Raw genomic sequence first — 26,557 nt, 5'->3', positions numbered from 1 at the left:
AAACAATTGCCCACACCAGTAATGGGCACTGATGGACTACTGCGCGTGCGCAGAGCCAACTATTGCGCAAGGATTTGTTACGTCCCAGTATTACAATTCCCTAAAAAGATAAATAGGTCTGTGTATAATAGCGCGTGCGTGTATATATATATATATATATATATATATGTGTGTGTGTGTGTGTAAGTGTAATCCAATTAATTGTGAATGGCACGTGCATCTTAGGTATTATATTTAAAACTTGGCATTGTATTATTGAAATTAATCAAGTTCAAACACGGTCACCATATCAGGGAACTCAATACAAGTCATATCAGATGCTCAACCCAATTTTATTAGATTATAAGAACCCTTTAACAAAAAAGAATAATAATCATATATTCTATAAATAATGTACATTCTGGATCGTACGTGGTTTTTAATCATTCAAATTACAGAGCTTTTAACATTAGAAAGTCCCATTGACATTTGCATTGAAAGAATAATGACATTACTGCTAGGATCATGGTAACTATTGGGGACACTTTTACTAATAAGGCAACTGTTACTACTAGGGGCAGTGTTACTATTGTGGCCACTATTTCTACGGGGATCACTTTTACTACCAGGATCACTGTTACTATTGGGGCCTCTATTACTACTGGGAGCACTAACTACTGCAGGCACTGTTAATATTGGGGCCACTATTACTAGTAGGGCCACTGTTAGTACTGGGGATACTACGGGGGGCACTGATACTATTAGGGCTACTATCACTACTGGGGGCACTATTATTACTATTAGGGCCACTACTACTAGTATGGGCGCTATTATTACTATTAGGGCCACTACTACTAGTACGGGTGCTATTATTACTATTAGGGCCACTACTACTACTTGGGGCACAATTATTACTATTAGGGCCACTGTCACTGCTGGGGGCACTATTATTACTATCATTGTCACTACTACTACTGGGGGTGCTATTATTGCTATTAGGTCCACTACTAATACTGGGGGTGTTATTATTACTATTAGGGTCACTACTACTACTGGGGGCGATATTATTACTATTAGGGCCACTATCACTACTGGGGGCACTATTATTATTATTAGGGCCACTATCACTACTGGGGGCACTATTATTACTATTAGGGCCACTATCACTGCTGGGGCACTGCTATTATTACTATTAGGGCAACTATCACTATTGGGGCACGATTATTACTATTAGGCCACTATCACTACTGAGATACTATTATTACTATTAGGGCCACTGTCACTACTGGGGGTACTATTATTATTATTAGGGCCACTGTCACTACTGGGGAACTATTATTACTATGAGGGCCACTATCACTACTGGGGCACTATCATTAGGACCACTATCACTACTGGGGCACTATCATTAGGACCACTATCACTACTGGGGCACTATCATTAGGACCACTATCACTACTGGGGCACTATCATTAGGACCACTATCATTACTGGGGCACTATCATTAGGACCACTATCACTACTGGGGCACTATCATTAGGACCACTATCACTACTGGGGCACTATCATTAGGACCACTATCACTACTGGGGCACTATCATTAGGACCACTATCACTACTGGGGCACTATCATTAGGGCCACTGTCACTACTGGGGCACTATCATTAGGGCCACTGTCACTACTGGGGCACTATCATTAGGGCCACTATCACTACTGGGGCACTATCATTAGGACCACTATCAGTACTGGGGCACTATCATTAGGGCCACTATCACTACTGGGGCACTATCATTAGGGCCACTATCACTACTGGGGCACTATCATTAGGGCCACTATCACTACTGGGGCACTATCATTAGGACCACTATCACTACTGAGGATACTGTCGAGGATGCAAATACTAGTTGCAGTTACTAAAATAACAAACATAACAAACACACTACTGCTGTATAAGCACGACATGCAGACACAGCTCTGCTACATGCACTCCTCCCACACATGTGACTAGTCACATGGTCCTGACGTAATCACAGGTCCTTTAGCCCCCAGGATCCTGCGTCTGTGTGCGGTGAGTTATGGGGTGAGGTTATAGTGCTGCGGTGAGATGACGGGCAGGTGTGATGAGAGATGAGAGCAGCAGCAGTGGGCAGCCTGGAGGACATAGTGACAGGGCCGGGAGGGGACGAGGGCGCTGCCGGTCTGGTTGCCATGGAGACAGGAGGACTCTGCTTTATCTCCTAACCTGCAGGCTGAAGCCTGGGTCACGTGACTGCGGGAGACAGTTGTGTATATATAATGTAGCAGAGCTGAGGAAGATACTAATGGGTTATATATATATATATATACTGCTGTATATCCACAGAGCCCATATCATATCTTATATCCTTCTCCCATAGGATAGGTGATAGTAATCTGATTGGCAGGGTCTCAGTGGTGAGACCTCTCACCCTCTCGTCTCAGAAAACCAAGATGGCCCTCTTACTACCTGCTATTGGCCAATCCCAGCTGTGCATAGTGTCTTCGCCTATCCGTTCCCTACTAAAGACGGCGTGCATCCGGTAGTCGGAGAAGTGGGGCCGCCATATTGTTTTGTTGGGACTAGTACGGTGTACATGGGGTGCCATTATGAGTCCGCGACATACACAGCCAATGTCCGCCATCTTTGACAGCTGACACCTGCCAATGGGCGTAGCTCCAGTTGCGACTGTTAACCCTTTAAATGCCCCAATTGTTTTTTGGGGATCCCGAGCGTTAACTACTCTCCTTTGAATAGATCGCAAGGTGCCGTCCGGGTGTCATGGCAGCCTCGGTCCTTCTCAAGGCCCCCCAGCGCTGCCATGAGCGGGCTCATCTTAACAGAAGGAGGGTCAGAACGCAGTATGACGCAATACTATAGTACAAGCCATCAGCCAATCACAAGAACAAGTTCCCTACGGGGCAAAAGCGAAGTCTGAAAATACTTGGGAAAGGTTTTTTTTATTAATTAATAGTAGAATTAAGTGCAAGTGTCATAAAAAACCCTTCACCAGTCATCATCTCGCGTTGCTCTGTCCGTAAAAGTCCAGTTTTGTAAAACCTCACATTATTAATCCTGCAGGACGAATACCCTCAGGAAAAAGCCTTCAATGCCAGAATTACGCTTTTTTTTTCCTGCCATCTCTTGACTCCAAGAAAAAATGTTGCCCGTACCTCAAAATGGCATCAATAAAAATTAAAGGTCATGACGCAAAAAAAAATGGCCTTTACAGAACCTGGTCCGCGAAAAAATAACGTTACGGGGGTAAAATGATGGCAGCAGAAGGCAACTTTTTTTTTTAAAGATATTTTATGGTTATTTCAGCAGTCCTATGTAAATTTGGTACCCTTGTATTTGGGCTGCCCCGCAGGATAAAGATAAAATGTCATTTTTACTGCAATGTGAACATCGTAAAAGGGGATAGAAGTATAATCGCGGGGTTCACGAAAACCTAAAAGTCCTATAACCAAATTTAAATTCTGGGATTGTTGAAGTGCCAATTTACTCTGCGATGTTCCCCCATACACTGCATGTTCTACCATCATCTGTGAAAATGGAGGCGATTAGGAAATCTACAGTTTTTTGGGCCATCCAAATACTGGCGCAGGCTATTATGGGGCGTGTGCTGACCATGGAATCGCGGCCGTCTGAATTACCCCTAAGTGATATAAAACCCACAGGCGTATGAAAAAAGACAGAACTGTGGCGGTGACTAAGAATCTGAAACGCGTAAGCTTCCTGTCCATTTTTCATGTCATGCCTTCAGAACGGGATACGGCTCTCTGGACTTGGCTGGTTTATACTACTTATTTTAGAAGTAGTATAAACTACTTAAAAAAAAATTAAAACACTTCTTCTTGTGGAGGAAGAGCCCAGGAGAATAAGCGGCGGTTGCAGACAGTCATGATGGTTGTGCCCTGCCTTGTCTGTCCCCAAATTCCTGCTTTCTTTATACCATTTGTTATCTGGCCTTCTAGCAGCGTGCATACGAATCGGTGTCCATACACAATGTTAATTGTGCATGCACTGCGGATCAAACGCATCCATAGAGATCAATGCAGCTCATATGCACAGAATCCATGGTAAAATAGAGCACACTGCAATTTCCATTTCCTACCCACAAGTTTCAGCTCACTGAGGGATCAGGTTACATACTGCCCGTAGAAGTCTATGGAATGGAGAGAAGGGGCTGCTTCAGACTGTGTGAATGGAATAGGGAAGAAGAGACCCTGCCCCCCTATGTGTGCAGCATATGGGAGACATCATAGTAGCTAGTGTACACCCTCCACCTCGGGGAAGACTGAGAATTAGAGATGGAGCCTGCAAAGGAGAAAACTGGTGATAAATGCAGGATACACATCATATAATGGCCAGAAGTAGTGTTATTCCTCATGCACTCACACGGCATCTTATTCTGAAAAGTCACCTGAAACAACTGGTACACTTTAGGCCTCCTTCACACGGCCAACAAAGTCGCGTGATTTTGTAGCGTTGCTACAATGCTGCAAATCGCATGTATGAGAAGCCCGTGGTTTCCTTTGGGTTCCTTCACATATGAGATGTTTTGTAGCATGCTCGTACCTCGCAGGTCCGGTGATATGCCCGCGACACGCTAGGTTTTGTAGCCCATGTTTCCCTATGGAGCCTTGCTCTCTGTTGCATCGCATCGCACGAAAACGCGGTTTGCATGCGATGCGATGCAACTTTGACAGTAGGAAATGCTACTGTCAAAGCTATAATCTAAGCCCTAACTGCCGGAAAAAAGAAAAAAAAACATCTACAATCGCCTCTCCCGTGCTGTCAGCCCGGCCGCATCTTCTCCCCGGGTCCCAGCACTGATCTTCTTCTTCTCTTTTGCCCAGGGATTCAAAAATCGCACAGTGCAGCGATGCGATATCTCTGCGATTTTCTCGCAGCGATGCGGTGTCGCCCGTGTGAAGGAGGCCTTAAGGTTTTGTTCCACGTTATGACGTATCGCAAGGGCAGCTCATCATTTACTGCCTGGACTAATGATTGCCATATACATGAGTTAAAAGTTGAACTAAAGAGACAATCTTGCCAAAAATAATGTTTTTTCCAGTGAAATTTAACAACAAATGATCTTTTTGGGTGACCGGTGACAGACTGGTTGGTTGCTAGAGCTTCAATGTATATAGTGTAAATGATCATTTGTGAAAGATCTTCATCGTTCGCCGGGCTTCATTGGACATGCTTGTTCATTTTGAACGACTGTAATGGCCAGAATGAACTGAAATGAATGTAATTACATTGGGGTAACGATTGTTCTATCCAACATCTACGGTCGACTTTAGACCTAGCCTTAGAACGAAAAACAGCAGCGACGCCTGTCCATATTTTGTACGGAGGTCTACAAAGAATCCAAGTCCCATTCGCTAGTATTTTTTTTTTTATAAGGAGCTAAGGCTGGTTGGTCTGTGGAGGTAGGACAGCACACAGATGATAGTCCATGGAGGTGGGGCAGCACACGGATGGTGGTCCATGGAGGTGGGACGGCACACAGATGATGGTCCATGGAGGTGGGGCAGCACACGGATGGTGGTCCATGGAGGTGGGACGGCACACAGATGATGGTCCATGGAGGTGGGGCAGCACACGGATGGTGGTCCATAGAGGTGGGATGGCACACAGATGATGGTCCATGGAGGTGGGGCAGCACACGGATGGTGGTCCATAGAGGTGGGACGGCACACAGATGATGGTCCATGGAGGTGGGGCAGCACACAGATGATGGTCCATGGAGGGGGGGCAGCACACGGATGGTGGTCCATAGAGGTGGGACGGCACACAGATGATGGTCCATGGAGGTGGGGCAGCACACGGATGGTGGTCCATAGAGGTGGGACGGCACACAGATGATGGTCCATGGAGGTGGGGCAGCACATGGATGGTGGTCTGTGGAGGTGGGACAGTACGCGGATGGTGGTCCGTGGAGGTGGGACAGCACGCGGATGGTGGTCCGTGGAGGTGGGACAGGTGGGAAGCTCCCCTATCTGATGCGTTCATACAGAGCTGTTATTTATGGGATTACTTTACTTGGTCTTCAATGTGACATCAGGCGGACGGATCCTACAAGGCGTTAGTACTGTAGATGCAGGCATGTTCTTTCAATGGGTGAGGCGCAGAGTACATACAGATATTAGTCCTAATTCCCTGATATCCTTCTCTTCTGTAATTCCATCTGTTGCACATTTTTCTCATATCTCTTCATCTTCTTGTTGCTTTTCCCTGAGCTCCTCTTTATGGTGAAAGCCTCCATTATATGTGTGCCCACTCCTCACTGTTATGCCTGGCACGATGTCACTAATTTTTTGGCATTTACAGAAAGGCCGCATTGTTCTTAGACATTTTAGAGTATAACCCATAATCACCCAAGCTGAGCTGCAATAAATGACACCGCCACCTGTAACCGTGGGGTTTGTGTTTTAACTAATAAATTACCCTCATTGGATTGGACTCCTCCACTATCTGTTCACAACACTCTGCCCCCTTAGACTGTGTGAGGGGGGTGTCTATGGGTATCCACGCAGACCCCCTCTCTTAATGTAAGTGTCACTTTTAGAACACAACACTGGTGAAGTTGCACCCTAACAATTACCACTGTTCTCGCCCGATATTGATATCTCGGAATTCTCTGTGCCTGCTCTCCTTCAGATCTCCCCAAGATAGGGTGTCACCTCCATCAATGACTACCCCTACCTTTTAGTGGGCTCGGACCAAAGACGTGACAGTTAAGCCTTCCAGGTTGGCCATTAATGCCAGGTTAGTCCCTTTCCTGTACATTCATGTCTGTTATCAGCATCCCATACCCCTGGCAGAGGCGCTGTCCTGATAACCTGTAGACAAGAGTGGCGCTACTCTTTTAAATGGACTAGTAATTATTAGGAAATTATAGTATCAGTGTTTCTGGTCGTGCAGCTGTGCTACATGCACGTCACACAGACAGCTCTGCTACATAGATTATTCATCCATACAACAGGGATCAGAAGCAGAACGACCTGTGATAATGCCATGCTCCGTCCGTGATTATATGACGGTGACATCGTCACAGGTCCTGCATTGTTGTGCAGGTTATGGGTGAACGACAAACCTCCTGCATCCTCAGTTGCTATGGAATACTAACAAACACCTACAGAACATGTGATGATGTCACCGTCTTGTGATCAGGGGCGGAGCATGTAACTCTCTCACTGGGAATGAAGGACCTTTAATGACGTTACCATCATGTGATCAGGGGCGGAGCATGTAAGTCACTCACAAACCCACTCACGCACAGACGGACAGGTCGTCGTTAGTAGTTTGATTATATGGAAATGCCACAAAACTTGTCTAAACAGCGTCAAACCCCAATGCAGAAAGAAATCCAATTTCATCATTGTTCAACAATCCCAGTGTAACATGGTGAAACATCTGGGGTTGGGACAAGAACTTGAGCTTGCTCTGTACACAAGTTCTATGATATACCTTTCTCTCCTGCTCTATACTCCCATCAACCACTGAGCTCATATACAGTTTAACTAGATATCTTCTAGAGCCGATGTCAGGGATCCTGCCCCCTAGTGGTCAATTGGTATGGTAACAAATTGACAATATGGGGGAAGGAGTATCGTTCTCGATTATATGCAGTAAAAGAGCTGAAAGACACGCTCTTAGGATCGCTTCTTCCCCAAAGTGATTCGTGGCATTTTTGACACAAAAACGACTCGCATCTGCGGGTAAATTGCATATTGGCCCAGTGCGATATTGGGACGAGTTTCACAGACCGATATCGCACTTGACAATGTGAAATTAGCCCTAGTGCCAAAAAACGTTCAGTCATGGAGAAGCAGTTAATAGGCAGCACAAAAGAGCGATCAGAAATCATCCAGTAGTCTGGTATCATTGGGATGCTTTGGAGATTGAGCTGCAATACCAGACATTGTCTAAGAGCCAATAGTGGCGCTGTTTCTGAGGAAAAAGGGAGAACGTTTTTTCTACTCATACATCCCTTTGCAAATACTTTAAGGAATTTATTTCTCAACTAGCAATTCCCCAATTAGTACTGTTATTGTACCTTTAGACTGTATTTACATAGGCTAGTGCGATATCAGTCTGTAAACATGCAATTTTTTATGCAAGTGCAAAGTGTTTTGCAAGAAAACTGCACTGATGCACATGTAATTTTTTTTCATGCTTCCCTAGAAAATAATGGATGATATTACCCCAAAACAGGACATGCTGCAATTCTCCCATCCTGGACTCCGGGTCCGATAGAAAAGAACATGCAAATAAATTAAAACCTTTTAAGTTAATGAGATTTTTTCATGTGCGATTTCTGTGCGTCTCACAACGCAGTGACTTAGTGAATACCTTCCTTCAGCTTTTTCTGATTAGTTGTTTTCCAACGTCTCCCAGTAATCCTATATACGTTTTATGATGAATATTTTGTTATCTCTTTGCTAGGAGCCATCATGCTTGTTCCAATATTTACCCTGAAGTTGAATCACAAAATCAATCCTCGCATGGTGGCTGTCGGGAAATACGATGGGACGCACCCATGTCTGACTGCAGCCACCCAAGCTGGAAAGGTATGACCATGGGGTGTAAGTCACAGTGTCACAGGGTAGGTGTGACACCACGGAGCACCATGCCACCATCTTCATGGATCATTTTGTTGGTTTATTCTGCCATTATAGACATTAATTATTTCCAATCCAATTTGTATCCTGGTTTTTCTAGGGGGCTTACTCTTTTTTTGCCGTTAGACAACGGCGCTATATGCTGGCTAAAGCCAGTACTGCATGAGGTGACACGTTGGATAGGCTCCGACAGCAGAGAGGCTGGCAATATACAGTAAGAGAACCCAGACGGACGTCTTCCAACATCGGAGCTGTACAGCCTTAAATCCTAATGTCTTCAGAGGTCAGACAGTGGATTGGAAAGGGTTAATCCAGGCCTTGTCTGCCTCTACTGTGTGAGACTGATTAGTCCAACATATTATTACGTGGTGGCCATGTACTACATTGACAACCTGAGTCGAATCAGAATGTGTACATTTCATACAAGGGGGTCCAGAGCCGAGAGGGATGGAAACCTTGTGGAGACCAGAGAATTCTCCACCTCTATGATTATGTCCCGGTTCCTTTAAGATTTCCACCCGTATGCAGTTTTCGGAATAGAATACAAAAACTCAAGATGGAGTCAGCGCTGCAGAGAAAAACAAAGACGCCTTAGAAACGCATTTACAGTAAATTTGCCATAAACTTTGTTGGCAATCTAATGTGTATTGGGACAGCTCAGCTATGGAAGGATCAGATATGTTGGATTCTCACTTGCCCATTCTTTGTGCCCATGGGAGATGGATGGTCAACAACCATTTTATGACTATGGCAGCATTAGTTCTTCTATCCTGTTTTCTTCTGGGTGTAGGGAAGCTCTGTCTGTCCTGTGGGGCTGGGATAATTGTAAGGGGCGCCAACTCTAAAATGCCAATCGTCATAGCACTGATTTCGGGAGCTAGAATAGGTGTTTGGTGTGTTGTACTCTATATATGTGACAGTGTTTCTATGTCCTTCCTACAGGTTTTCATACATAATCCTCATGCTCGGAGCCAGCGTTTTTCCACAAACCGCTTAGTACAGAGCAGTCACGACTCGGATATCTCTCTACTAAACATTAACCAAAATGTCAGCTGTCTGACTGCTGGAGTGCTGGACCCTCAACTGGGCTGCGACTCGCTGATAGTGGGAACCCAAACCAACCTCTTGGCCTATGACGTCCATAACAATTCTGACCTGTTTTTTAAAGAGGTAATTGTAAAGAATTGATTGTATGGTCAGCGCTTTACCAGCTCTGAGCGGAGTTTAATAAACCTTTAGGTTGTGTTCACACAGGGAGGAATTTGCTGCAAAGTAACATACATAGTAAGTTAGGCTGAAAAAAGACAAATGTCCATCCAGTTCAGTCTGTTTCCACCCCTCATGTTGATCCAGAGGAAGGCAAAAAAAAAACCCAATGAGGTAGAAGCCAATTTATCCCATTTTGAGGAAGGGGGGGGGGGGAAGGGGATTCCTTCCCCGACTCCTTAGTGGCAGTCAGAATGATCCCTGGATCAAATCTATGGCAAATCCACCCCATGTGAACACACATGTTGTGGATTTTGGTGTAGATCCGTACCAAAATCCGCAACAGATTTCAATTGAAGGGAGGAAGTCTGCTGCATTTATAGTAGCAGCAATGTGCATGAGATTGATCATCCACACCCTTGGTGAAAAATGCTCTGTGCAAGTGGACATGCGGTGCAGAATTACTCAAATGTGCAGCACACCAATTTTAGTATCAGAGTGGTGGTGCGGATTCCACCGCTTCAAATAAGGGGGTGAATTCCACTCCAACTTTCGCATCAGATGAGCAGATTTTGAGTTGTGGATCTGCTGTGGAATGTTCACTGCGGACACTCCACAGCAAATTCCGCTCTGTGTGAACATAGCCTAAGGGCATGCTCACACTGGATGTATTTTCCAAAGCAGTAAATCCATGGTAAAATCCACATGTGTTAGAAGGATTTGGTGTGGATTACACCCTGGAAAGTGCAGCGGCAATCCACAGTATACATTGACATGTTGAGGATTTGAAATCCGCACTAAGAGCCAATTTGCACTACAGATTTTTTTTCTCAGCCTGTGTATGAGATTTAGTACAATCCCACCTACTGCTACTATGAACGCTGTTGGTGAACACTTTACGTTTGTAAATAGTCCCCATTGCGCTATTCTGTTCACGGAACTTCATTCACTTCTATTGGTGTTACAGAAACAGCCTAGAACTGTCATTTCAGCTTCTTTTGTAATCCCACCCACTAGTGATCATAGCGAGCAGACCTGTTATGTTTGGATGAGACCTGAATACCTTTTTAAAGCGGTTGCACCAAAATTTCAATTTATGTGCTATCCACAGGATATGGATAACTTTCTGATCAGTAGGAAACTCACCACTGAGACCCCCACCGATCCTGAGAATGGAGGTCCCATGTGCCCCGTCCTCCTCACTGTAAGATAAGTGCATCCACCTGCAGTGCAAAGGAGACTGAATGAAGCAGCGGTCGCACATGTGCACCAGCACTCAATTCACTTTCAGTGGGACTGCAGGGATACCTGAGCGGCACCCACTTGGGTATTTCCATCAGCCCCATTGACATGAATAGAACGCTGACCGCACATGTGTGACCAGTACTCCATTTAGAGTTCTGTCACTGTGGTGGGTAGGGACTCCTGCAATGACAGAAGAGTGGGACACGGGAGTCCTGTTCTTCAGATCGGTGGGGGCCGCAGTGGTGAAAATCCCACTGATCAATCAGATAGAAGATAACTTGAAGTTCAAGTACAACCCCTTTAACTGTTGGTTACTTTGCTTTTAATATAACTTCCTCTTCTATCTGATTGGCCAAAGCAACTCAAGGTTGCTAGCCATATTTGTATTTTTGTTTTTTTCTGGATAGCCTACATGTTTTACAAAAAAAGCCTAATACATCATAAAGGTTACTAATGATATATCTGTTAGTGAGAATACCTGTAGACACATTCACAGATACACAACACATGTACAATGATACTTAGTATGCTAATAACCTGCACAAGATCGCGGACACATTACATATATCTCCAGGCTCTTTATGGCTGGTTGGCAGCCCCGGAGGTGCGGGATATGTATTATATGCTGATACCAACATCTCTCATTTTTGTCTCTTTCCAATTGGTTTAGATTGCAGATGGAGCCAATGCAGTCGTCCTTGGATCCTTGGGGGAAATTCCTTCTCCCCTTGCTATTATTGGTGGTAACTGTGCCTTGCAAGGATTTGACTGCCGCGGGAATGACGTCTTTTGGACGGTAGGACAATACATAGTCTTCTGTGTTATCAGAAATGGCAGATGATGGCGGTTTGCTTAGGTTTGTTGCCTACATATAAATGAATCTACTTAACAAACTTTACAAATGCATTACTTGTCTTGTTCTTAGTCTGACCTAAGCTGTTTCTCCCGCTCCCCTATACACATGACTGATCGGTTTGTCCGTGCACTAATATGTTTTCCATGGGAACAGGGAAGAAAACTGCAGCCAGACTCCTCTGACAGAGACTTATCTCCAAGGGGAGCAAAAGGATCAGGCATTGAAATGCATTGTGCCCTTCCTTCCTCCCTCCCTCAACATCATCTGTTAGGGAAAAGTCAGGAGGCCCCATACACATCTGATGGTTGGCCGATCCTGCCAAAGTCTGCGTTTTCAGACAACTTTTGTATAATAGGTATGGTGATCTTTACGGCCCTTTTTATACTCCAGAACTACAATCACAGTTCTGAAAACTTCAAAGCTGAAATCTCACAGAATTCCCTGCTTGATCAGTGTCTTTACAGAGCTTGGTTTAGTGATTTGCCTTATGGGAAGTGTAGTCTTTACACCAGACACCAGTAGCAATAAGTAGCTTTCCTGCCTCATTATAAAATCTTATTCAAGCTGATAACAGTCTTGTTGACTGTATGTTATGACAGCCAGCAGAACTGTGAATGCAGCTCTGAAGTATAATAATGGCTGTAAAGGTGGCTTCACGCGGGAGAACTGAACAGTCGCTAAAGCAATTGTTGTTCAAATTTCTGATCATTGAACAAATTGTTGGGAGCATTTACATGGGCTGAAATGTAATTTGGTGATTAGTTTGGGGGTGTAAGGTGTGCAGAAGAAGTGCACACCTCCCTGCAAAGTTGTTGACGAGTCCTTGATAGACAGTGATTAATGTACCACCAACTATTTTTAGAGGAACTGAAACAAATCGCCTAGTGAACACATTCTGCTCGCCAACCTCTTGGCGGCTGTATTTATACAGAACAACTGTCGCCTACATTCATTGTATTGAGTGACTTTTCGGACAATGGCTGTGTTTGTAAACCCACCCTTACTCAGGATCAGTTCAAAGTATTCCGCTTTTTTCATAGATTATACATCAATCTTAGGCCTCAATAACGCAGGCGTTTGTAGAAATGCAGCGTTTTTCAACACTGCATTTATTGGGGTTTCAGCAGCACTGGCATGCCTCTTGACAGCGCATATCTTGCTGGTAACAGGGTTTGAAGACCCCGCCTCCAGCAAGCGACTGCTTTGATTGGTTCATCAAATGCTGGCTCACCCAATCGAAACCTGTGCTCAGTGCATTCTGATTGGCTGAGCCAGCGCTTGATGAACCAATCAGAGCAATCACTTGCTGGAGGCGGGGATTTCAATCCCCATTACCACTAAGAGATACTTTGTCGGCGCTGATAAGTGCAGGGAAGCCTGCCCGGAGCTCTGGAGAGCAGCGGGAGGGAACCAGACGGCGCCTACTAGGTGAGTATTGCTTTTATTTTTTTCATCTAGTGTAGCTAGGGCTGATTTCTGGGTTAGGGCTTATATTTCAAGGCCCCCTCCTGGTTTTCAGCTACTCTTAAACTGTAGCCCATTCATATCAATGACTGACGTATAGCTAAAAATGGCCAAAAATAGAACATACATCACTTTCAAGGCGCAGCATTGAAAACGTTGTGTTTTGACGCTTGCGTGAGCGGACCCAATTACATTAATGGGAGCGTTGTACAGCGTCCAGCGCAGCGCTGAAAATGCAGCGCTAAACGCTGTATAAAAACGCCCGTGTGAGGGGGACCTTAATCGTAATGGGTTCCAATAGAGACGTAAGCTCTAAAGTATTACTGTTTATATAATTTCAATGACTTTTGTTAAGTAGGCCAGGTCCCTGGTGACTGACTAATCTGGCGGAACAGCTCATTGCCCCCGCACATCATGGAAAGTAAAACATTACCCAGAACTCCATGAAATCTGTTCTGCCTAGTAGATGGGAAGCCCACTTTCTTATATTTCTTCCGTAGGCTGTAATCTGTGACATGACTTTCTGTTTGTATGAACCGTTATGTGGCCCGTAAGCTGCCATGTCTAACACTCCATATTTAATGTGCCTTAGGTGACAGGAGACAATGTGCGCTCCCTAGCATTGTGCGATTTCAATGGAGATGGGAAAAAAGAGGTAAGCTGGCTTTATACATACAACATTACAGAGATTATGACTGATGTAACACCGCAGTATATTACGCATATAATACCGTCAGCAGTGGATAGGCCTTCGTTTGCAGAGAAGAAATGGGGTTTCTTTTTTGCTTTACTTATAGATGTTGTTTTATGAAGAGTCCAAATCCCATATTAGGGCTTATACAGACATTATTGAGGAGGGTCTACGCTCAGGACCCCCTATATGAGCCAGAATGGAGAGCCACTCTATAAGACAGCCCCTGTTCTGCCGGAATCATGCCACCCATGTATTACATAGATGGCAACCCTTTTATCGCAGCCATGTAATACTACTTTTTTCCTGCATCAGCGCTGAAGATCCATACGTCCGGTGTCCCTTCAAATGATTAGCCAAGTTGTTATAGACTCCGCGGCTCCACAGACTTCTAACAATTCTCTCTTACCCAGATGTGAAACTTGTCTTAAAGGGGTTGCCTAGAACTTTGATTTTTTTCTTCTCTTGATCGCAGGGGTCCGCCACTCAGTTGATTACTAGTGCCACAGTCACTATGGAAAGCACAGGAATCATATCACACATATGATAATAGTCCAGCGGCCCCGGTCTGTATTGCAGGCACAACTCCTATTGAATTCAATGCAATTCCAAACCAGGCCACTGTGCAATGGTCAGCGAGATTTGCTTCCTGTGCTTTCTATAGTGCCAGTGGTGCTGGTAATTAGCTGATCATCAGGGATTCAAACAGCGGAGCTTCGTCAATCATTAATAGAATCAAAATAGTCCTTGACAAACCCATTAAGGTAGCTTTTTCACGGGACACATATCCAAATAGTTGTCGGATAGAGCAGATGTAAGCAGTAGGTGTTTAGTGTAGACACGAACGAGAATTCTTTCATTAGTCTCTTTGTTTCAGTTCAGCTAAAAATGGTTGCTGGTTGGTTAATTATCTGGCAATCATTGTCCTTCAGCGACTAGACAATAACTTTGCAGGGAGGTGTGCCTTTGTTCGCTGTGTACCTCCCGCTCTATGCTGATTGGGAGTTGTATGGATCGCCGGTTGAGTATATGTGCTGCGGCTCAATACTCTATAGAAGGTGCAGTGACAACATTTCAGGGAGGAAGAGGGGTCCTCTGCCCTAGGGATGAGTACCGGTATGTCCCGAAGTTCACCCAATTTATATGTGCTGCCATTTGCTTGAAGTATTAATATACAGCTTTATTCATTTCTTATTACAGCTTCTTGTAGGATCTGAAGACTTTGACATACGAGTGTTCAAGGAAGATGAGATTGTGGCTGAAATGACAGAGACGGAGGTCAGTGTAGATGTGTTACCTGTAAGCGGGAACAGTCAGGCTGAGCTGCTTATGGGTCCATTTACATCACTCATTAAAAAGCATTCGAGAAAAGCAGATTAGTGTAATTATAAGTGTAGTCTAATGAGCGCCTCAATGTAATGTTCTTCCTAGCGGAGCATTGTGGGTTCCAGTCTTAAAGTCTGAGAACTTTGCCAATTGTTTAAGAAGTTCATAAAGTTCTTTCAAACATAAAGGGAATAAATGTAGATCATGTCAACTTTATCCAAATCTCTCCTTGATGGAAGACTAGATGTTTTCTGTCAAATTGGACTCCAGCTTAAACAAACTGTCAACTTTGACAATGGCATCTAAACAGTTAACAGCCGCAGTCAGAGCTAACTGAAATTGCAGGCCTTTGGAGGTGGGTGACAGCTGTCAGAAACAGCCAGCACCCATTGGGTATGGAGTGGGCTCAGCACCCGAGCTCGCTCCATGTACGACCAATTACTGCTTGCTGTACATTTATGGTGAGTGGTCATTATGGGGTTAAAGGAGATGTCCAATCAAAATGATCTTCTCACATGCCATATTTATAAAGATCATGTTTGTGAAATCCGTCATCTCGGACTACCAGTGGTTTATATGGAGTGTTCAACCACTTTGATACTCCTATGACATTTATGTTACTGGAAATTATATTAAACAAACCACTTAACCCCTTCCCAACTGCATAATGTAACTATACGTCATGCGGTAATGAAGGGTGTGTGGAGTGGGCTCAGGATCTGAGTCCGCTCTATACCTGGCAGCTATTGGCTGTTTTTGACAGCTGACGGCAACAGTCATAGAGTTAGCTCTGATCGCAATAGTAAACTGTTTAGATGCCATGGTCAAAGCTGACCATGCATCTACACTTTCAGTGGGAAGGGAGGACCCCTTCCCATGCTCCATCGGTAGCCCCTGCAACATGGTCAGGGGGTGCCAATAGCCTAGCATGGAAGTCTGGAGCCTACTGAAGGCTTCCAGGACTGCCATGCATAGATGCCTACCATGCACTGCCCGTGGCAGGGATTCATAGGCAACATAAAAAAATGTATATACTGCAATACTTAAGTATTGCGGTATATGGTACACGTGACCAAATGATCACAAGATCAAGTTCCTTGTGGAGACTAAATAAAAGTGTAAAAAAAAAAAAAGATTCAATAAAGTTTCCTTTAACAGTAAAAAAAAATAGAAAATATTTAAAGTAAAAAAAAAACAAACTTTTCTCATTCCCCTCACTTCCCATATCCACATATGAAAACAAACCCCACATACTTGGTATCACCGTGTATGTAAAAGTCTGAAATATTAAAAAATCACAGTATTTATCCTGCATGGTGAAGGCCTTGAAAAAGAAAGTACAGAATGCCATGATTGCGTTTTTTTTGTTACCTCCAGTCCCAAACAATTTGAATAAAAAGTGATTTTAAAAAAAGTATGTTTCCCAAAACGATACAATTAAAAACTGCAGCTCACCCCACAAAAATGAGCCCTCACAATAATTTGCGCATAGTGGGGCTACCAGAGCGGGCCGAGGGGCAAAGACCTGAAGAATTTATAGAACGCTGGCTTCGAGAACTCTTTCCCAATGCTGGACTATCGCAAGTCTTTGTTATTGAACGTGCGCATCGAGTGCCCATGAAGCCACCAATACCAGGAGCCCCACCCAGACCTCTACTAGCAAAGCTGCTCAACTCCCGTGACAGGGATATAATCCTACAAGCTGCCAGAAAGGGAGGGCCCCTGCGACATGACAACGCCACAGTGTCCATTTTTCCGGATTTCTCAGCTGATCTCCAAAAGCAGCGAGCAACATTCTTCGGAGTCAAAAAGCAACTAAGAGATCTGCAGCTCCCGTACTCGATGGTGTATCCGGCTCGACTGCGGGTGATCGACGGGGACCGTGCCCGCTTCTTCTCCACACCAACGGAAGCAGGAAATTGGCTGAACACCAGACGACGACCAGAAGGGCCGTAATGTATACATAACCATTTATTTTCCCCTCTCTAGGTGCAGAGACCAATACACAAAGATGAACATTTCCCTTACAGTTCCTAACTGCACACTAGTGACTATCCTCTAAACACGCCACAAGAACACTCTAGCCAAATGGCACAGAACCGAGACTTTCTTTATCTGTGGCAGACAAGTAATCTACGATTCCCAGGAGAAGATGACAAACCTTCCCTTTCTACGGCCCCGGCGAGATTCACCTGTTTTAACCCCCCCCCCCATCCTCCTCCTCCACCGATTCCCCTCGTCGATGTCTTGCGGGGTGATTTAGAACCCCCTCCCCATATGCTTCCTATCCTTAAGGGGACCCACCCAGAAAATGACAGCCTAACCAATGCCGGTCCACATAACTGATTTAACAACACAACAATACCACAAGTATAGTCTTGTAATAAGCTATACTATGTAGGTACCCCCTAAATACAGGTTGCCACGAATACGTATGTGATAAAGAAGATAATCTTCGAATCTGGTTAATTACAGGTTGATTGAGAGTTACAGTTGATAGTAGTTTATCAAAATGTTTTTAAGTTGTATGCATCAAGTGCTCTATGATGATATTGAAAATGTGCTGAAGTACTGTTACATGATAGATGATAAAAATGCAATTGAGTGTCGGGGGGGGTCGCCTGACGGGCAGAATAACATGGGGAATAGTATCCGGATCAGATTAACATCTCTTAGCCAATGGCGGAGATAGTCTTTGTATCCTGGAACGTCAGGGGCATGGGGTCTACTAGGAAACGGGCAGCGATGAACACGTTGCTGCGCTCCTGGCGACCACACATCCTGTGCTTACAGGAGACCCACCTTACACCTGAAACCACAAAAGTCTTACTGAAGCCATGGGTACAATGGTCCGCGCATGTATACCACACATCATACTCCAGGGGGGTGTCTCTACTAATAAGAAGAACACTTAGATGGGAGGTGGAACAGATTAAGAAGGACACAGAGGGCAGATATATTTTTGTAAGAGCTAAAATTAACAATGACCCATATGTCCTACTATGTTACTATAACCCGCCGCCGGCAACAACAACCATTCTAGCAGACGGCATTCAATTTGCATCATTCTCTCCAGACGCAACAGTTGTCTGTATGGGAGATATGAACATGGTGATGGATCCCGCCTTGGATAGATTTGGGGGTGGTGCTCGGGGGGAGGGAGATGCGAGCAAGACTCGCCTGGCCTCTATTATCTCGGTAACGGGTTGGCTAGACTTATGGCGAACATTTCACCCGCAGCAAAAAGAGTATACCTGCCATGCAGCCCACAACCACGCTCTCAGCCGAATAGACTATATATTCGGGTCCCCTTCACTATTCCCTAAAATAGACTCAATAGAGTTCCTACCTCGAGGTATCTCAGACCACTCGCCAATACGTATGACCCTTAAAAACCCAGGCCCAATCACAATCAAGAGACCAAGGGTGCACCCATTCTGGCTTTCATTATTTGGACCTAATGACCGCATACCGGACCAGATCCAAATATACTATGAGGCACATGAGACGCATGGAGACATAAATCTAGTATGGGAGGCATTTAAATCATACCTTAGAGGCTGTTTAAGGTCCTCAATTTCATTTGTCAAAAGAGCCACGGCACGTGAAGGTGAACTTTTAGCAGAGCAATGCCAACAACTAGAAAGAGATTATATAGCTGACCCTATAGACACTAAAAGAGATAAATGGCTTCAGACAGGCAGAGACTACTTATTATACCTGAAAGAGAAAGCCCAAAGGAATCTATTCTTTACCCGACAGTCCTTTTTTGAACAAGGAAACCAATCCAGTAAACTACTTGCTTATATGGCGAGACAGGAAACCGCTCCCCCAACCATACTGCGAGTTAAATCAACCGAGGAAGTAGTGCTTACAGACCCGAAAGAAATCCTAGATAGATTTCAGCAATTCTACAAAGACTTATACCAATCAAGGGTAAATTACACAGCGGCAGAACTAGAGACCTACTTAAATGACATAATATTTCCAGAAATACAAGACGACTATAGGTCCCTACTTGACTCCCCCATAACAGTGGAAGAGATTGAAGAAGCAATAAATGAGATGGCTAAAAACAAAACTCCGGGAATGGATGGGTTGCCAGTGGAAATATATCAACATTACAAAAAAGAAATAATACCACAATTGTTTACCCTATACAAATACATCCTGGATAAACATCACCTACCAGAATCGATGCTAGAGGCCAACATAGTCCTCATACTTAAACCAGACAAAAACCCAGAGGAGTGCGGCTCGTATAGGCCGATTTCCCTATTAAACACGGACTATAAAATCCTTACTAAAATACTAGCGACCCGACTAAACCAAATAATAGGGAAAATTATACACCCGGACCAATCTGGCTTTATCCCGGGTAAATCGACATCGGACAATATCAGAAGAACACAGGTAATCACACAGGTGGGGTGGAGGTGGAGAGCAGACTGGGCCCTGGCCTCACTAGACGCGGCTAAAGCGTTCGACTCCGTCGAGTGGCAGTACCTGATAGAGGTGCTGCGTAAATTCAGGTTTGGAGAAACGTTTATAAAATGGGTCACCATCCTGTACAAAGCCCCGACCGCAAGGGTAACGGTAAACGGCCTGGTCTCCACTTCCTTCCCACTACACAGGGGGACACGACAGGGATGCCCACTTTCCCCCCTTCTATTTGCAATTGCAATCGAACCCCTAGCCCTGAGAATTCGACAACACAACTCATACAAAGGCGTTCAAATCGGACCCAGAGAGGATAGAATAGGCTTGTATGCGGACGATATAATATTGTATATGTCAGACCCTAGAAACACCCTACCACTGACCGTATCTCTAATAGACAGGTTTGGAATTTTTTCAGGCCTATGCATTAACTGGCAAAAATCCGCTTTCATGCCCCTAAGATCAGAGGGATGGCAGACGGGGGATGTATTTTGTAACTTACAAATCACTCCCAGATTTAAGTACCTTGGTATATATATCACCAGAGAACACACCCAGAGCCTCGAGTTAAATATTGCCCCCCTGCTGACAACTCTGCAGCAAAAGTTGAAAGGCTGGAGCACCCTACCACTATCTGTAGCAGGCAGAATAAACCTCATAAAAATGATAATACTCCCTAAATACTTATATTGCCTAGAACATACAGAAACAATTATACCACAGAAATTCTTTAAAAAAACTAACTCATTAATAACGTCATTCATATGGGGAAACTCTAGAGCCAAACTACGACTGGATACCCTACAACGCCCTAAAGAAATTGCAGGTATGGCGTTACCAGATTTTAAACTATATTATCTGGCGGGACAGGTCAGGTATCTCCGTCATTGGCTGTCGGGTGCGCCTCTCCCTAACTCCGAGCACCATCTCATGTACTTCCTCGAGGAGACTTCGTTGTGGATCCTCCTGGAAAAACCAAAATTGATAACCAAACAAATGCTGCCAGTCCACAGACTGGCAGTGAACGTGTGACAGATATGCAAATCACTAACAAGACAAGAGAACACCCCCTTGGAGACTCCCCTGTGGGACAACAGGGCATTACCACACTTGGTGAATTTGCCAGGTAAACAATTCTGGATAAACTCAGGAGTTACCACACTAGAGCATGTTTATAGGGACCAAACACTGGTTTCCTTTGAACAAATGCAAGAGCTATACCAGATCCCAAGGGCGGGATTTTTTAGATATTTGCAACTCCGACACGCACTGACCGCACAGTTTCCAGGACCTAGACAAATATTTTCACAGTATCCATTGATAGGGGTACTGCGAACACAAGGACCCAAAGGCCTGATTTCAGTGCTGTATACCCATCTACTACATGCTAAAACCCCTGACATACCAATGACAGTAATGCAGAGATGGAGAGAACTTATTCCCACCCTCACTAGTGAAGATTGGGAAATGGCCATGTCCATATACACCACAGTATCACCGGCGGCAAATAACAAACTAACACAACTATATATCTTACATCAGTGTTATCTAACACCGAGCAGACTTCATAAAATGAATCGGATAACCACCAACCGCTGCCACCGATGTGGAATGCCCAATGCAAACTTCAACCATTTGATATGGAACTGCGTAGATATTCAGACATACTGGAGAGAGATTATAGAGTTTCTAACACAAATATTGGGAATACCAGTACCACACGATCCTGCAGTGTGCCTGTTGGGGATCTTAGACGAAGAACAATGGCAATATCATGACAGGATATTTCTTACAAAGGTTCTATTTTACGCCCGGAAGGCAATAGCCTTACGCTGGATGGACAGGCGCCCCCCGACACTCACAAAGTGGCAGAGCATTGTCAACGCCGTTCTGCCATATGAAAAAATGGTATATAAAAATAGAAAATGCCCTGAAAAATTCGATAAAGTGTGGGAAAGATGGTGTGGGTCATCAAGTACGGTGTACACACAGAACCAGTTCCATAATTTGCTGAGAACAGTGATGCCTAGAAACACTTAGATGGGCTAACAAAGGAACACACCCTCCGCCGACACCACAAAGAAATTATATTACCAGAGGAAAATGTAACAAAGGAATATGTCAATAGAATGTACTAAAACACTTGTTAGGAATATAATGAGCTAATGATGTAACCAAAAGTTTTCTTTATTCAGTTGTTGTACAAAATACAATGTTTTCAATAAAACGAGTTTAAAAAAAAAAAAATGAGCCCTCACACCGCCCAATTGACAGAAAATTAAAAATGTTACGAGTCTCGGAATATAGTGCCAAAATGCAATTTTCTTTTAAGAAAAAATTTCATTTTTTTGAAACTGATAAAAACATAAATAATATATATGAATTTGGTATTGCCATCATCGTATTGACCATAGAACAAAGTTCATACGTAATTTTTATTGCATCATGAACACTGTAAACCCCCCCCCCCCCAAAATGATGCAATTGCATTTTTCTCCCCTACTTATAATATATTAGTTTTTCCGCACGTTATATGGTACATTGATACTATTTAAAAGTACAACTCGTCCCACCAAAATGAGCCCACATGTCAATAGAAAAGTAAAAAAGTCATGGCTCTTATAAGGTGGGATAAAAAAAAACAAAATAAAAAAATTAAGTATCTCTGGTCCTAAAGGGGTTAACTAAATGACTTGCGTCAGAGTCTCAGATGCTGTAAGGGCTGCAGTTTTATTAGAAGACCTTTAATAACCCTTCTCATTTCAGACAATCACAGCTATGTGCCCCATGTATGCAAGCCGATTTGGGTATGCACTGTCTAATGGTACGGTTGGGGTGTATGAACGGATGTCGCGGTATTGGAGGATAAAGGTATGTTTAGTCATTTGTAAGACATTGAGGGTCTGTTGGCTTTCCTGACATTTCTGTGATAATATACCCTTATTTCCCATGAAATAGCGATTCCGGAGCATCATTTCTTATAACTCTGCGCAGTATCTTTACTCTATTATTCCTCTCAAATATTTATGAATAAAGTGATAACTGGGTGTTACAAGTAAGCTTGTCAATGGGGTGTGACAGAGTCTAACTGTCAATGCTGATTGGACAGTGTGTGGAGCCCCACCCCCACCCCCTCACTATACATTAGAACAGACAATAAAGACATTACAGTATTCCAGATTTGACATTTGATGGCTAGTGCAGAGTTAGTGGACATTTATAATGCTTCAGGTTTCCTTTAGACTGACTTAGAAGAGTAATTAACCCTTTCCAATCCAATTTGTATTCTGGTTTTCCTAGGGCGCTTACTCTTTTTCTGCTGTTATACAATGGCGCTATCTGCTGGCTAAAGCCAGTACTGCATGAGGTGACATGTTGGATAGGCTCCGACAGCAGAGAGGCTGGCAATATACAGTAAGAGAACCCCGACGGACGTTTTTCAACATCGAAGCTGTACAGTCTTAAATCATAATGTCTTCAGATGTCAGACAGTGGATTGGAAAGGGTTAAGCGATTAGTAAAGGGTTTGAATTACAGCTATAAACATGAGCTCACAAGGGACTTTCTATACAATGAGACAGTTCGCCGAACTTTGCTACTGATACGTACTCTCCAAAATGGAAAAATCTGATGGTTGATCTCCTGCTTTGAATAAATGTCTGTAAATGAACTTTTGTCCACATCTTTCCATCCTCAGTCTAAAAACCTTGCAATGAGCATACATGCCTTCGACCTTAATTCTGATGGAGTTTGTGAGTTGATCACGGGATGGTCCAATGGGAAGGTGAGTGTCTTACTTTCTCCAGGTAATATGGCATCCATACATGTTACCGGTGATCTGTGTGTTGTGAATATACAGAGTAGTGGTTTTAGATACTAGCTTATTCCACAGTTGACTTTTATCACTTATCCCCAGAATAGGTGATAAAAGTGTGATCGGGTGGAAACTCACTGGTGGTACCTCCAGTAATCCCAAAAATGCCCCCCTCTCCTCCGCATTTCAGCCCCCACAACAAGGATGAGCTTGAATGGAGTGGCGGCCAAGTATGCCCCCTGCTGCTCTGTTTGCTTCAGTAAAACTGGAGATAGTTGAGTGCTTGTACTGGATTATCTCTGGCAGTCCCATAGCATTAAATAGAGCAGTAGCGTGCATGATCAACCACCAGTCCATTCAAGATCCTTCTCACTGTGTGTGATGTGCAGTGAGGAAGCGAGGGGAACATGGGACCCAATGGGATCAGTTGATTTATCACCTGTGGGTAGGTGATAAAAATTAAATTGTAGGAATATCCCTAAGTGTAGCCACTGCTATTAAAGCACTTACTGACCACCCTTGAGCAGACATTGTAACATCTCCAATTTGCATGCCAAATTTTCCATAAGAACATGCATGGCCTTTTATGTCTCCCACATCTCCTCAAAAATAAGACAGGGTCTTATATAATTTTTTGCCCCAAAAGAGGTGCTAGGGCTTATTTTCGGGGAATGTCTTATTTTACTTACCCAGAAGACTCGGTCCAGTAGGTCCTCCCTTCTGCTCTCCAGAGCCATGACATGGTTCCCGCAATCCTCGCCCGCCCACACAGGATCACTTCCTGGTTTTGGGATTCCTAAATTCTGCCTCCACGAAGCCAAGGCTGTGATTGATCCTTTGCATGCTGCTCAGCTAATCACAGCCATTGCTTCGTATAGGCGGGATTTATGGATTGACTAAGTGGTGGCTCAGCCAATTCATAAATTCTGCTTCCTCGAAATGATGGCTGTGATTGGTTCTTCGAGCAGTGCATTGATTCGCTTAGCAGCCCTCGAAGAATCAAATCAGTGCAGTGCAGGATTTATGTATCCCATAAACAGGTAGTGATCGTGTGGGGGGCCAAGACTGCGGGAATAGCGTTGGGGCTCTGGAGAGCAGCAAAAAGAACCTGGATCGAGCCTGCTTGGTAATGTATTCTTTTTTTTAATGTAGTGTAACTAGGGCTTATTTTCAGGGTAGAGGTTATATTTCAAGCCTCTGAAAATGCTGAAAAATCAGGCTGAGGCTTTTTTTCGGAAGCGCTGTACTTGGTGCTGTGTCTCTCTCGACCCACGCCCTAGACCTCTCGCCCAGCCAGCCAACAAAATAGATATGTGTGTTTCTAACTTGGAGCTATATGTGTGAGATAGACCCCATCCCAGGCAATTTCCTTTAACTGCACTGGCCATGGCTAGCAAAGAGCAGCACAAACTTGAACTTATGGCACCAGATAACGTTCTGACCTTTTTACGTGTAATTGATACTTAGTATATTTTGGCCTGTTCCTTATCTTTCATCATTCTATAGTCATTGGGAGGAATTTGTTAACGACTAGCGTTTCAAACTGCAGTCTAAATACGAACCCTTCAGAAATAAGATGCAGCAAATGTATCAAAAGGCACACATCTCTTAATGCATATGGCGCACCTCAGACCGTCCTGAACACTATGAGCTGGAGAAGATTGCTGTATAATTTATGCAAGTTTACGGTGTACGTTATAGTTAAATCTTTTGGGTCGAGTGGCCAAGCCCCTCCTACTTTTTCAAAATGGTGTAAAATTACAATTTGTTTGCGTGAAAAGAGATGGGCCAAATTTGACGACATTTTAACCCGACTTTTACAATGATAAATTGGCCCCATTGTATTTACACCTGTTGCTGGTAACATAATGTCCTTTTGTTTATTACTGGGGATTTTGTTTTTAAAGGTGGACGCCCGCAGCGACCGCACAGGAGAGGTGATTTTTAAGGATAATTTCTCATCGTCTATCGCTGGTGTGGTAGAAGGAGATTACCGCATGGATGGGAAAACCCAACTTATCTGCTGCTCTGTAGATGGCGAAGGTAAGCATATAATGGTGTATACGCTGCCAGCATACGGCCTCATGCACACGGGCAAATTTTTGTTGCGGAATCCGGAGGGGGCGTCGTCCTCCAATTCCGCAGCAATAACCCTCTATGCCATGCTATGGAAAAATGATTCTTCATGCACACGAGCGGTTTCCGATCGCGGATGAAAAATCACAGCATCCTCCATTTTACAGTCGATGGAAGCCGTTCAACCCGCGGCTCGTTCGCAATGATAATTGTGGACGGGCAAGGGATTCCACGGAAAAAGAAGGAGTTTAAAAATTAAAACTATACTGCCCATATCCGTGTAGACCATGAGCAGTACAGAAAGAGAAGGAGAAAAGCAGGTACGCACGGATGCCGGCTGGGCACAGGTTCGGATTACACTGCGGGCTACCGCATGCGGAATCCGACCCGCCCGTGGACATGAAGCCTAAGTTGGTGAGAAAGCACTGGAGGATTCAGAAACACTTCAGGCTTAAGGGATTCACCCCCCCCCCCCCCCCCCGCCTGCCTCCATTCACAGTACGCAGACAGTCGTTCAAAAGCGTATGACTGCTATTTAGACTGAACAGTTCTTCGTTCAGTCTCTGCATGCGTTTAAATGAGACGATTAACGTTCAGATTCTCTGCGGGAGTGCGCGAATCTGAACGATAATCGTCCCGTGTAAAAGGGCCATTAGTTATGCCTAGTGCAGCCTGAGAGCTTGGTGTCTTCTATGCCTGATCAGGCACCCTGCACCTGGCATATCACAATACATCAGTTTGGCCTGGAGCGTTCCCCTATCTCCTATTGACCTATGCAGAATTTGGGTAACTGGTATAATATTACAT

The 26,557-nt window shown here is 44.2% G+C and overlaps 1 protein-coding gene across 2 annotated transcripts in view; it reads left to right on the top strand.

The window, feature by feature from the left end:
- Positions 1-1,989: 1,989 nt before the first annotated feature.
- BBS2 (Bardet-Biedl syndrome 2) overlaps positions 1,990-26,557 on the top strand; it is a 48,493-nt gene continuing 23,925 nt past the window's right edge. Inside the window, exons 1-9 of one of the 2 annotated variants that reach the window (XM_066583837.1) lie at positions 1,990-2,048; positions 8,457-8,581; positions 9,575-9,802; positions 11,754-11,879; positions 13,996-14,058; positions 15,295-15,372; positions 22,627-22,731; positions 23,558-23,644; positions 25,582-25,717. In XM_066583837.1, coding sequence (XP_066439934.1) covers positions 8,465-8,581; positions 9,575-9,802; positions 11,754-11,879; positions 13,996-14,058; positions 15,295-15,372; positions 22,627-22,731; positions 23,558-23,644; positions 25,582-25,717 — 940 coding nt within the window. In that variant the 5' untranslated portion in view covers positions 1,990-2,048; positions 8,457-8,464. Of the gene's footprint in view, positions 2,049-6,679; positions 6,777-8,456; positions 8,582-9,574; positions 9,803-11,753; positions 11,880-13,995; positions 14,059-15,294; positions 15,373-22,626; positions 22,732-23,557; positions 23,645-25,581; positions 25,718-26,557 lie in introns of those variants that run through there. The other variant, XM_066583836.1, reaches the window with a different exon arrangement.

This window comes from Eleutherodactylus coqui, chromosome 11 (assembly GCF_035609145.1).
Source record: "Eleutherodactylus coqui strain aEleCoq1 chromosome 11, aEleCoq1.hap1, whole genome shotgun sequence".
NCBI lineage: Eukaryota > Metazoa > Chordata > Amphibia > Anura > Eleutherodactylidae > Eleutherodactylus > Eleutherodactylus coqui.
Note: the sequence above shows the minus strand (reverse complement) of the source record. Positions and strands in the feature narration are given on the sequence as shown.